The sequence below is a fragment of the Myiozetetes cayanensis genome, unplaced genomic scaffold (assembly GCF_022539395.1).
Source record: "Myiozetetes cayanensis isolate MyiCay16 unplaced genomic scaffold, myiCay2020 scf4, whole genome shotgun sequence".
Taxonomy (NCBI): Eukaryota; Metazoa; Chordata; class Aves; order Passeriformes; family Tyrannidae; genus Myiozetetes; species Myiozetetes cayanensis.
Window position 1 is genome coordinate 17,056,251 of NW_026087631.1, and position 12,894 is coordinate 17,069,144.

Consider the following 12,894-nt stretch of genomic DNA (forward strand, 5'->3'; position numbering starts at 1 on the left):
CAAATCAAAAAATCATAGCATCATTTAGCTAGGAAAAGTATTTTAAGATCAAGTCCAGCCATTAACCTAACAATGCCACGTCCAGCACTGTCATTAAGTGCCACATCCACACATCCTTTAAATACCTCCAGGGGTGGTCACAGGACCACTTCCCTGGGCACCCTGTTCCAGTGCCTGACAACCCTTTCAGTGAATAAATTTTTCCTAGCAGCCAAACTAAAAATGGCAAAGCCGACTGCCAGCAAATGCCCAAGAATATAACTTAAACTTCAGAATCACCATGTGATGGAGCATTTTACACAATTAAACGTGCACTGAGAAGGTTCAACCAAAGGCACAAACCCACCAGAAATCCTTTTACTGAGAGCTATTTGGCACTTCACTGGGACCAAATGGCTCTCCTATCCCATAAGCTGCAGAAAAAAACAATGCTCCTGATACTGAGTTACACTCCAGTAAATTCTTTCTTGGGAGAAGGTACTGTAACAAATTCACCTATTCAAATGGTCATATTGGAAGATTCTAAGCAATATTGACCTAAGACAACACAGTCTGGCCACAAATCATGGTAAAGACAGGTATACAAAGGTGAAAGTCAAATCTGGGAAATGATCTGACTCAAACTGGCTTTCCAGGAGAGATAAGCCCATGGAGAAACTTGGGCAGTTTGTTTCATCACAAAGTAAGGCTTAGAAGCAAAATTTAAACAGCAAAAGATAAGACAGAAAACCATTAAATAACAAAGGTTACTGTCAAAAAGGGCATGGACTGCTGAATGCAAGCTATGTGAAAAGGTAAAGGCAAAGGTTATTGTCTAGATCAAGTTAGCTAGCATAGAACTTACCAACTACTGAAGCTCCTCTTTCAGCAAAAGCCAGAGCATATGCTCTGCCCAAACCTAGGTTAAAAAAAAAAAAAAAGTTAAAAACAAGTGTTTTCTGGAATTCAGACAAAAGCTAAACAAAAATGAATTGCATCAAGAAAAATGCACCGATTCAACACAAACACCTTCAAGATTCAAAGTAAAACATTATTTCCCCCAGGAGTTCAAAGTTTTTTATAAGTGCAAATCATGAAAGTAAACAGATAGGTAAATTGTAGACAAAACCTCCAGTCAAGAAAATAATAAAAAAAAAAAATCCCATGCTTACTCCTTGTTACTGTATTCAGCAGAATCATCTGGGAAAGCTGCTGCCGAGTTTGTGCTTGTGACAGAAAAATACATTTGAAAGGAAGAACATTTAATGTCCTGATTTAACAGTTAAGAAGGAGGGGAGTTTCAAGTTAATTAATTACGCTCTAAGTGAATAAGATACTTCCCTGGTTAGAGTAAAGATTTGAAAAAGAAACTGAACAAAATTTAACTATGATTGAAGATTCATTGACAAAATCATCTGGATACAAAGGAATGCCTAATACCTCAATTAACCAGACACATACACAGTTTGCCTATGGCAACAGAAGACTGTCAATTCTGCATTACATACAAAACAAGGGTCTTGCACCTTTACTTTGGCCTAGATTCTAGTTGTGTTACACATCAGTTACTTGTTACAATTAATAATTTTCAAATTATAACTGTACTAAAGTTATTGAGATCAATGACACTGATCCTTTTTTTATTAATTTCAAATGAAAAAGAGATTTGAATGATTAAAAGTTTTTCAGAGTGCAAACAGCATCTACTCGTCCCTCACCAGATCATTCAAATCCAGTTCCAAAAAGTAAAAATGGGGACAAAAAAATCAGAACTGTTTAAGACTGTTTTGAAACACACTAATCTCACGCCAACAAATTGAAAATTCCTTTACTACTCTCTTCAGCCTCTACAGTGGAGAGTAACACATGTGAGGTGTATGTACTTCCACTGCCTGATGCAACCCAAATCCAAGAAAACTTTTTCTGTTGTTTTGAAAAGCCACATAATTGAGAAGTGCACAAAACCCAGACCATGTTATACATGCTGGCATTCTCAATTGGTCAGCAAGGACTGGATGGTTAAGAATCAAAACAAATTTTTTAAAAAAAAGAAAAATAGGTTGAATTGCATAAACAATGACAATGCTGTATGACAGGCAGGAACAGTAATTCATAACGGATTTGCCCAAAGTGAAAAGAAACTGCTGTATTTCAGATGCCTGTGTATGCAAAAACAGGTCTCACTTTAAAACAAATCAGTGCTCCAGATGTTTAGATAAATTTCCAGATCTGATCTATGCACCAGCATCGAATTCAAAAATCAATGTTGAAAAAAAATGCTAATAGCAGTAAAGTCTGACTACAGCGTTGTAAACTAAATAAAAGCAAAACAAGAACTAATCTGAATTTAATACGGCTTCCCTAAATTTAAATAACCACTTATTAAAAAGCTATTATGAAATAAAACATACAAGATGCGTTTTTTCTGTTAACAAACAAACAACTTATGACAAGCAATTTTTACTCAACACTGTGCTTTTCAGAAGCTTTTTTATTATCAAAGTGGCTTTGTTTAGCAACTACCAAAGGTACCTGTTTTTTTCAGTAAGACTTGCTATGCAGGGAGAAGCACACAAATATAGATCTGGTAAAAGTGGGAAAACACCATAAAACATCTGGCCTGAACTATGCTCACGCTGGTCACCTTCAGGTGCATGGACTGCTCAGTGCTTTCCACATCTTCTTCTTCACATCACCTATTAGGCCCCCAAAATGACAACTCTCTGGCCATGTGCAGCTCCACAAAACGAGAGTAAAACTTCGCTGTGGAACTTTCTTAGAGGATGGTAGAATAAGCTCCTTTACCAGCTCATCGCAAACACAAACTTTGCTTCTCGCTCAGTGGATACATTTACAGCTCATATTTTTGCTCAAGTCTCACAGAAGCCAAAGGTCAAGCATGCGTGCAGAGGAGGAAGTAAAAATAACAGTAAAAGGAGGAAAAACAAACAATAAACTACCAAACAAAAAGCCCCTACACCACAACAACAAATAAAAAAAACATTCGCTGGCAAAACCAAGCATTCCACTGCAAATCCACCCCCGTGGAGAGGCCAGGCCTGTAGACCACCAACAGCGCGGGTGACAAGAGGGCTCTCCCCACCCTCTCCCCTGCCCTCTCCCACGTGGCTCCCGGCCGGCTCCCGGAGGAAGGAGGGCAGGGAGTGCACAGAAGGTGGGTGGCCGCTTCCCGCAGCACCACCGCGACAGCGCCGTGCCAAACCACGGGGCACACGCGTCCGTCACCGGGCCGAGGCACAGCTGAGAGGGACCAGAACACCACGACACCCATGACCTGCGGGGCGCTGCTCCCCCCGTGTGTTCAAAGAGCAGGAATCACGCGTTCGGGGGCAGCACAACTTTCGGCGGTGCCGGGGCTCGGCTCGAACCGAGGGCAGCAGGAGGCACGGGCGTGACCCCTGAACAGCCTTGGCACGGTCGGGGCTGGCGCTGACAGCGCCTCTCCCGAAGCCCCGCTTCTGTTTTCTAAGGAAAACAACCCGCCTGTCCCCGGCCAAGCCCGACCGGCCGCCCCGGGGGCACCTGCGAGGGCCGCGGGCAGCGCCGGCTGCGCGGAGCCCGCAGCGCCGGGGCCCCCCCGTTCAGCCCCTGCCTCGGGTGCGGGACCCCCGGGCCGTCGCTCACCTCCTCCGGCGCCGGTGACCAGCACCACCCGCCCGTCAAAGCGCAGCCCCGCCGCCGCCATCGCTCCGCTGCCCCGGCCCGACTGCGCTGCCGGCCCGGCTCGCAGGGCGGGACACGGCGGGGACGAGGCGGGACACGGAGGGAGGGACGGCGCGTGCGTCGCCACCCACCGCCCGCTGGGAAGTGTAGTGTGGGATGGAGGGGAGCGCAGGGAGAGCGGCACCGTGCATGGGCGGCGGGGCCCGGCCCAGCCCGACCCGCTCCTGCTTTCCCACGGCGCTTGTGAAAGGCGGGGAAGGATCGCGCCGGTCCTGCTCGTCCCGCAGGCACATCCACGTGTGTCTGAAGGGGCCACAGCCAGGCCAGGTGGATTGCGAGACCCTGGTGTAAGACATCACGCCTCCGTTTAGAATTAATCTATAGTTAACTTCTTGTATGTTAATCTTACGGTTTGTGTTGTGTAACCTTTTTTTGCTCTGTTTACTATTTCCCAATGCAAATCAGTGTGGGAACACTCTCTATCGAACCAGTGATGTAAAACACGCCGCCCTTTCCCGCCCCGTGTTTTGGCAGCCCGTGTGCGGGAGGCGGTGCTGGGGGGGCTGTGCGGGTGTGCGGGAGGCGGTGCTGGGGGGGCTGTGCGGGTGTCCGGGTTTGCCTCCGTGAGGAGAGGGCCGGGCTGCCCGGGCACAGCATTCCCGGCGGCTCCCAGGGACCCCCGCCGGGCACGGCTCAGATCCCCGGGTGCGGGTGCCTGTGTGGGAATGTGTTTAAGAAAGTGTAAAACTCACTTCGCAGCGGCTGTGGGAGAGAAGAGAGAACGCTGAGGGAGAAGTAGCCCTGCAGACCCCCAGGTCAGCAAAGGAGGAGTAAGAGCAGGTGATCAAGGTGCAGGAGCGGAGATTCCCTGAAGTCCATAGAGAACACTGTGGTGAGGCCACCTGTCCCCCTGCAGCCCATGGAGCTCTGCGCTGGAGCAGGTTTGCTGGCAGGATTTGTGACCCCACCTCCCGAAGGAATGCACCCACGCTGGAGCAGTTCATGGACAACAGCCCGTGGCAGCGACCCCATGGTGAAGCAAAGGAACAGGAGTAGCATAATGCATTGTATTTTGTCGAACCAGCCAGTGGGTTAAGTAGAATGAACACACTTAATCATTATATTATTGCAGGTATGGTGCAGTGTGACAGGGTTATTCAGAATGTCATTGTACTGGAGTTTCATAGGGCCACTGCTCTGTATCTCAGCAGTAGATCTAATGAGGATTTTCCATTATTACCCACCAATTCAGACGATGACAAACTTTATCTGAACTAAGGAGAGGGATCTTATGGAGCCATTAATTCTTACTCTTTCTCTCTGCTGGCTGACTGCTCATGAGAGCAACATGAGCCTGTGGGAGCTATAAACTCCCTGCTCCTTTGCATTGTCTGCCTTAAATCTAGGGGGTGCTCAGGGAACAGAGGATTGTGTAAGGAATGCACAGAATTATGCTATTGGCGAAATCACTACATACTCCTGCACAGATGAACTTTATTTCATGATTAACCTTTCTTGTAAAGTTTGGATTACTTCTGGAGCTAACAGAAAGAAAAACTACTTCTGGAGCTTAAAAAAAAAAAAAAAAAATTGCTTTTGCTGTGTGGTTATCTTCTTGGCTGGTAATGCTTTACTGCACTACTACACTAAAGAGAGGCAACAGGTACCTGAGTATAAATTCCTATTTGGCGACTTCCAAAATAGAATAAACTGTCTTTTCTGAGCTCAGATGTAGCATTCGCTCTTCAGAAACAGCAGGAACGGAGCCGCGTTGCCTGTGATTTTTATGACACAATTCATCCTGAAGGGGGCTGCGTGGGTTTGAATACTCCAGCTGCAACTTACACTTTGGGCACTGGAGGGAGATCGTGCTATAGTAAAACTGCCCCACGTAACCCGTATGTCACAGGTACCGCCCACAGGGAAACTACTGGAAACGACCAAAAAAATTTCTGGGGGCAGGCAAGGGAACATGGATCAGATGGTTAGTCTACAATAAATCACAAGCTTTAACTGTGGGAAATACCGTTGAATGTGTGCAGAAACAACCCATTGTACTGTATTATTCTGTCACAGCACAAAATACTCTCACAACTAATTAAACTTCTAAAGTTTGTCTATTTAATTTGAATGAAGCTCAGTAGAAGAGCAAATTTCCCAGCAGTAAGAGGCCCGGTGCAGTTGGATGCGTATTGCAGAGAGAACATCACTGATTTGCAGTTTGTCTCTACAACGCTTGACAGTAGGAGGAAACTGTTTCCCTGGGGTGGGCAGAGCTGTGAGTCAGTTTGCAATTGCTCTTCCTGAGGAAATAACAGATTGAGCTCACAATCATCTTGTGAGCTTTGGTTCAACCTCAACACTCAATATTTTGTTTATTGTTGCTACAGTGAGGGATTGGGCTCCCACCTGGGAGAAGAAAGGGAAGTCTCCAAGACGAGAGTGGCCAATGTGAGAGCAGCATCTAGTTCAGACACAGTGGTCATCCTTACAGTACCAATTTGCATAATCGCCTAACAATCATATCAGTCTAAAGCAGCATAGTCCTGTGGGCACTTCCATAAACAAATCTTAAGAGAAGCTGGTTCATTTTCAGTGCTGTTTCTGTCCAGCACTGGATCTTCCATGACCTTGAAAAAGCCATTTCAGCTCTAGCCTTTCACATTCCATAGTCTTCTATCTCCCATTTTTTATAGATAATAGGCTATCCAAGGACAGGACTTATTCTTGAATTTGTCTGAAGGCTAGTGGTAAAATCAGTCCCTGAGGTACTTCTATAGCAGAATTTGTTCTTTAGATACCTAATAAACAGGCTGGTTAACAAGTCAGAAACTTTCATAGCTTCCTCATTTTTGTGCATAGACTGGGATTAGAATGAACAAAGAGCTCATACTTAAAAATAATACAGAAAAATAAGACTTTCCTCAATAGATTGCAGGTGTTTTTATCTGTAAAACACAAAAGAAAGTGAAGAGGAGCGATAGTACGTCTCTTCTATATTTTATGTTTTTAAAGTGAAACTTTTCTGTATTAAAAAGATCCAAAATACAAAGAACCACTCAGAATAGAAAGGTTTTTGGACCTAAAAGTTCCCTTTAAGAGTCAATAGTGCTTTGTTCCAAAAGTCATACAGCTATCAGAAAATAACTGCATCAGTCTGAAACAAGGTATGAGGGTACTGCTGCTGACCAAAGTGGGGTGATGGCAGGTGGAAACATGAAGAGAGTAGGTGTCAAGCCACAAATCAATAGCAGGTGTCATACCGAGTTTTCAATGAGTGAGCCATAGTGGGAGATGAATAGCAGGATAGCCACAGTCCAAACTCAGCCAGAGAGGGTTTAAAGTGGTTGAAACTGGTAACAAAATAAGTGAGTTCGAAGAGGAGGACCAAATTTACTTTGTCTCTTAGTGAGCAGAGTGAACTAACATATATTTGTCACTAACATTTTTATTAGCATACGAGACATTTTACGGCAGGAAAAAATTGCCAAAAAACCCATGCAGTATCCTTTATTACTGAATGAGATCATGGGGGTTTTTTTTCTCTTACACTTTAATGCCTAGAGCAGTAAGTTCTTTTATTAACAGGGCATTTTCATGTTGTGCACTGAAACAAATCTGATGTATGTCCTTACGTCATTCTTTCCACTAACAGACTAGATAATTTGGTTGTGCTTTTTTACTTTGAGTCTTTATTATAAACTAGGGGGTTGCATGTGTTGTGGATAATGGAAGAGTCTTAATTCCATTGAAAATGTGTTCTACTGTCTGCTAGTGGAAATGGTGAGCACCTAGGAAACTTTTATTTAAGGGGAATAAAAGAATTGACTGGCTTGCTTTTACTCTGTATTTTTTAATACTGCTAAAAGATCTGTTTGGATCATAAGGCTCATTTTCAAGCACTTTATTTGCTTTCTAAATGGTTTTGCTCATGGAGATTAGCAAAGGCCTATTCACCGGGGAAAAAAAGATTTCTCTACAAGCATGAGTGAAGGGGGCTACCAGATGTTTGTTGCCATGACCAAGAACTAAATATTGAATCCATAGCACCCTTCACTGAGAACTGCAAAAGCATGGCCTCCAACAGATGGTACCTCCCCACAGCCTTAATGCTTGTAAAAAGTCTCTGAGTTTTGGAGACACATTTTTTGCTGTGACTGAAGATGAGTTCCCTGCAGCCAGGTCACCCTCCCCATTTCCCCTCTCTGCAGCCATCCTCTGGCTGTCAGTGCAGAGAGGTCATTGAGAGGTCTCAGCACTGAGCTGATCACATATGATCATCTTAAAAAACCAACTGTATGGGCCGGCTCACTGTAGTAACTACTCTCTGAGTGAAAGTGTTTAGACTAAACTATGATCTTGATCAGGTTTACTGTCTAATGTGACAGAACCCCCTGCTGTGGAATTCTTCGTGGCTAGAATACAATGTTTCTATTGATTCCTTTCCTCTGCAGGAACAGCATATAGTAGTTTCCATTCCAGCTTGCATTTTCTTGTCTTTGTTTTTCTGTGACCCTATAGCAATTTCTAAGTGGGTTTTTTCTTGCCATTAAATCCATTGTTTGTCACCCTCAATACTTGAAAATCAGCTTTCCAGATGATGAGGAACAGCCTACTGTGTAGTCAACAGCGCATATTCCTGTGCACCAACTGCAAATGTAAATGCAAACATTTTTATAGCTGTTGTCAACAACCCACATCACAGGAGGTCTCACATCCCTGTTTTGGCAAGAAACATTAATTTTGGCATTTGTTGCACATACCACTCAATTAAGTGGAAAATCCATGCAGGGAGCACAAGCAGAGCACTATGGAAGTTCTCCATTTCATTCCACCAGAGACTTAGGATTTAAGGGAGAGCGAAGCCCTGGGTCAGTCAGGGCTTGGGGGACTGCTGAGCAGGTATGTAGTAACACAGTAGTAGAACAAACTCATGAAGCAGAAACTAGTTGTGTGTGCACATCTACAGCTTTGAAAATGCATCCTGTGGAGAGACATTAGGGAGGTGCCAGCAAAAGGTTATGGTGTTACTCCCCTAACAGAACCACTCTATTTCATCCTAAATGATTCTTCATGAAAACTCCATTACTTTGGTCTCCTTGAAGAAGGAAAAAAACCAAACAACAACCACCAAACCAAAACCCCAAAACAAACAAACAAACAGAGAAACAGAGAAAAGAGAGAGCACAAACCCCCACATGGACTAAAACAAAATGTAAAACAAGAGGTAGAAAGACTAGCAAATAACCATATGTTGCATTCTGTGGAAATCAGATGCATATTGGCACTACTACCAAGTTACAAGTAAACAGACTCTACAGATGAACCAAATCTTTAATGAATAGATAGAGGACTCAAAATGCTTCCTGAGGAAACTGATTTGGTGCAGTTGCTTCTGAATTAACTGCCATACTGAGCTTTAGAACAGCCAAAAATTGCATGATGTTCTGCTAGTAGAATAAATCTGGGCAGCTCCTTTAATGACCACAAAGTGTGCACAAAAGATAAGCTACTTTTGTGCTTATCTAAGCACAAGTAGGGTACTTTATATATATAAGATACTTTTGTGCCTTCTAAAATGGCCTCTTCTCTCAAGTTGCTACCAAGGGCATTCAACAGTTCTTACTCCCAGTGTTACAGAAGCTTCCTCTGTGCACAGAAGTACATATATATTCAGAGTTCCAGTAGTCTCTCAGGAATACCCACTATGCCAGCATCCACTCTAACCATCCTAAAAATGCAAATGAAAGCCAAAAAACATGGTTTCAAATTGACTATATTCTGTGATCAGAATTCCTCCCCAGCCGGCAGTAAAGAGCAGTTTTACTCAAGAATACATGAAGTATGGAATAGCCCTCCATCTAGGAGCAAGATGGAGAACGGAAGTCAATGAAGTAACAACATAAACACCTTTTCCTGTAGTTTGCATGTGCTCCTCCCCAGCCCTTCATTTGCTAATCAGAAGTGAGGTGGGAAGTCAGAATTCCCCAGCCAAAGTTCTCCCAGCTCCCAACAGCAGCAAAGACTAGTTTTCTTTGATAGTGTTGTATAAAGGGCCTCCTTCCCTGTTTCTGTATTTTGTAGCACAAGCTTCTCAGTTCTAGCTTTGGGGTAAACTGTAGATTGCAGTGCCATAGGATACTGAAACTGTAGGCTTAAACACTGTCTTATTTAGCCAGTCAAGTGTCTGTGCTTACAGTAGGCAGTAGTCCTTATCACAGTGTGGATGGCAAAGCAAACTTAATGAGACCTTTGTCTGATCACAGTCCTTCCTCCCAGAAAATTGCTGAGCTTTCCTTTCCATTTTTCCTTAATAGTTTCTTATTTGATGGCACAGCAAATGTACTTTAGGGAGTGTCCATACCACTGAAATCAAGTTAGGCAGTCTGTCACTGAGACAGCTTTTTAGTTGGGTAAAGAGGCTCACTTTAGTTCCAAGGATGAGATAATTTCTCAGTTGCTGAATTATCAAGATCCTTGAGATACAAAACTAGCTCTCTTGAAAGTAACAGCTGATCTCATGTCGTGTCCTGGGACCAGTTCACTCACTCCCCCTCTGGCTCAAAGCCTCGGGGGATAATTAAACAGACAGTCTCAGACTCTTTTATTTCTGCAATCTCTTAGCATGCCTAGCAGATAATACATAGTTCTAGGTCGTGACTCCTTACAAAAATAAAACTGAACCCCAAACAAAGCAAAAAACCATAGTATCTCAAGTCCGGTCAGTGAAGTAGGCTGAAAGCATCAGCTAAGTGCTTCTGGAATGGGGAAAGACTGTTCTTTCATGTCACACAAACCTTTAATTAACAGCAGGCTATCAACAACCATGGGACTTTCTTCTCAGAACCCAAGCCAAGCCCAGCTACTGAAACAGATTCCCCAAATAAAAGACGTCTAAACCCTGCTCAAGAAAGCCAAGTACTTTTTCAACATTATTCTGTAATGGAGTATAACTGGTGCATTTGTATTCCCACAATAGAAGAGGAGGATTGGTGGTGTATGGGCCCTGTTGAACTGATTTATTCCATCTACACCACCATATTTCCTGCATTAGAAAACCGTCACAGGATTTAACCGGAACAATATTTTTCACTCACCATTAGCTGTGCCTTGGCCAGAACAACCCACAAAAAATGAATTCTGAAAAATGTAATTCAAAATGTTTCACAAATGTCTTGCCAATTAGAAGCTTTATGTTGCCATGTTTAAAGACCAGTGGGCTGACACTCTGAAAAGGTGCCAGCAGAAACTAGAGAACAAGTGGGTGAAAAGCCAGCAATTTTCTCATAGAACAATCTGAATTTATGAAAAGTTTCAGAATTATATCCAATAAGAAGCTTCTTTACAGCATACAAAAACTAATGAAAAAAAAAATGAAGCACAATATGATGCACAAGGCCAGCTTCTAATTTGTTTCAGCTCATATTTAAGTGCATAATAAAAGCATACTTTAAACCCAAGTATTTAATACAAACTGAAATAGGAATTAATTTGTCATTAAGCCAATGGAAAGTATGATTGTAAAATCTAGTGTTACAATTTTTAGAGTAGTGGAACTTCTTACATGTGATGGTAATTTATATCTAAATCATAGTAACTGTAGGAAGCTCCACCTTTGTCCTCCACCTACCACACCAAGATTTTCCCACAGGGGAGAACAACAAATAGCAAATAAGTTTTGATTGCTTGGGAAAGCTGGGTAAGTAAAGTACCTTCTTAATTACATTATTCTTAATCATTATAGACTGCTTCTTTGCCTGAACTGTGTAATTATGGTACATCCCAAAGGTATATATAAGCTGCCTCTTTTCAATCTCCTTCCTAATAGAAAGAAATGCTGCAAGGGATATTTCTCCAGAAACTGGTGTTGTGCTAGCAAATAGAAATTTACAGATTCTTAGAAGTTATATATCAGCACCCAAGCTTTCAAGAAAAAGTGGGTATTGATTCAGGAGAGTGTTGCTCATAAATATCAAATTTCAAATTGGAAAACAAAACTCTAAATAATAAAACTAAGAAAAGAGAGGTCACTTCAGCAATTTGTAGTTCAAACACTAAGAAATGTTGATTTGTTATATGGACTGAGTACTACTGTAAGTGAGAAAGCTCTTCAACATAGCCTGTATGGAGATACTACTCCTTTATTTTTACAGACAGAAAATAAATCCCATAGTAACTTGTCTAATGCTACAGATATGAATTACAAATTTGTGATATAATTTCAACTGCAGGATGCAAAATTCAGCATGAAAATATTAGTAATTTAGAATGGATTAGTTTTTCAGAACTTCTTTCAAAGGCAAGGGTTTTTCTGTTTGTTTGTGGTTTTGTTTTTTTTTTTTGAGTTTGGTTTTTTGTTTCATTTTGTTTGTAACAAAATGGAAATAACTACATTACTTAGTCTAAACTTTCTGAGTAATACAGTATCATTTTGAGTAGCAATTTTGGTTTTAAGATAAGTAGGACACTTTCCTCTCCCAGAAGAAGTTTCATTTATGTGAAAAACACAAAAATAAGATACTACAGAACTTTTCTGGATAAGTACGATCTCCTTTGACAGTTGTTTTATCCAGAGCACAGATGTCTGCCACTTCACCATGAATGTTGGCTGACCTGCCCAAATCTCAATAAAAAACAGTTGTAACTAAGTTTTTCTGCAAATGGTTATGCAAACAGGAATCTATTTCATGTTCATGCTGAAGTATTCCCTCCATAATACATTTAAAAGCACTTAAAAAAAAAAAAAAAGCTCAGAAGTACATGTACTGAAATCATAGCTAAATGCTTACTACATTGATGAGGGTACAGATTATAGCCCAAACAATATTAACAACTAAATCAAGATGTAGATTATTCAGAGATCAAATTATATTGCAAAAAAACCCCAGGAAACTGGTGTTTACCACTGTTTTGTTTTTTTTTCATCAAGTGAAGTGCGTAACGTAGCCTATCTACTGTTCTCGTTAGATGCATACACAATGTAATATGATTTTGTGGTAAAAACAGTAGGGAAGGAGTTGACCTGTCTTAAGAGTAAGTAGTAGTTCAGGTGCTCAACAGAGCAGGAAAAGCATGCAAGGACAAAGAAAAGCCGTGGTAGCAGGTTACCAGACAGCCAATACTGATCACAGAGAAATCATCCAAGCCCATACAATGTACAATTTATCCATCCTTAACACTCTCCTCTGACTGTGATGTGGCGTGGTGTGGATTCCTCTCGGCTAGGCACTA

The 12,894-nt window shown here is 42.1% G+C and overlaps 1 protein-coding gene across 1 annotated transcript in view; it reads right to left on the reverse strand.

Moving 5' to 3' along the window:
• Positions 1-3,789, reverse strand: part of HSD17B4 (hydroxysteroid 17-beta dehydrogenase 4) — a 55,996-nt gene extending 52,207 nt beyond the window's left edge. The window contains exons 1-2 of the mRNA XM_050329038.1: positions 3,625-3,789; positions 845-898 (exon numbers count right to left, since the gene is read on the reverse strand). Coding sequence (XP_050184995.1) covers positions 845-898; positions 3,625-3,685 — 115 coding nt within the window. The 5' untranslated portion in view covers positions 3,686-3,789. The remainder of the gene's footprint in view (positions 1-844; positions 899-3,624) is intronic.
• Between the last annotated feature and the right edge of the window lie 9,105 nt (positions 3,790-12,894).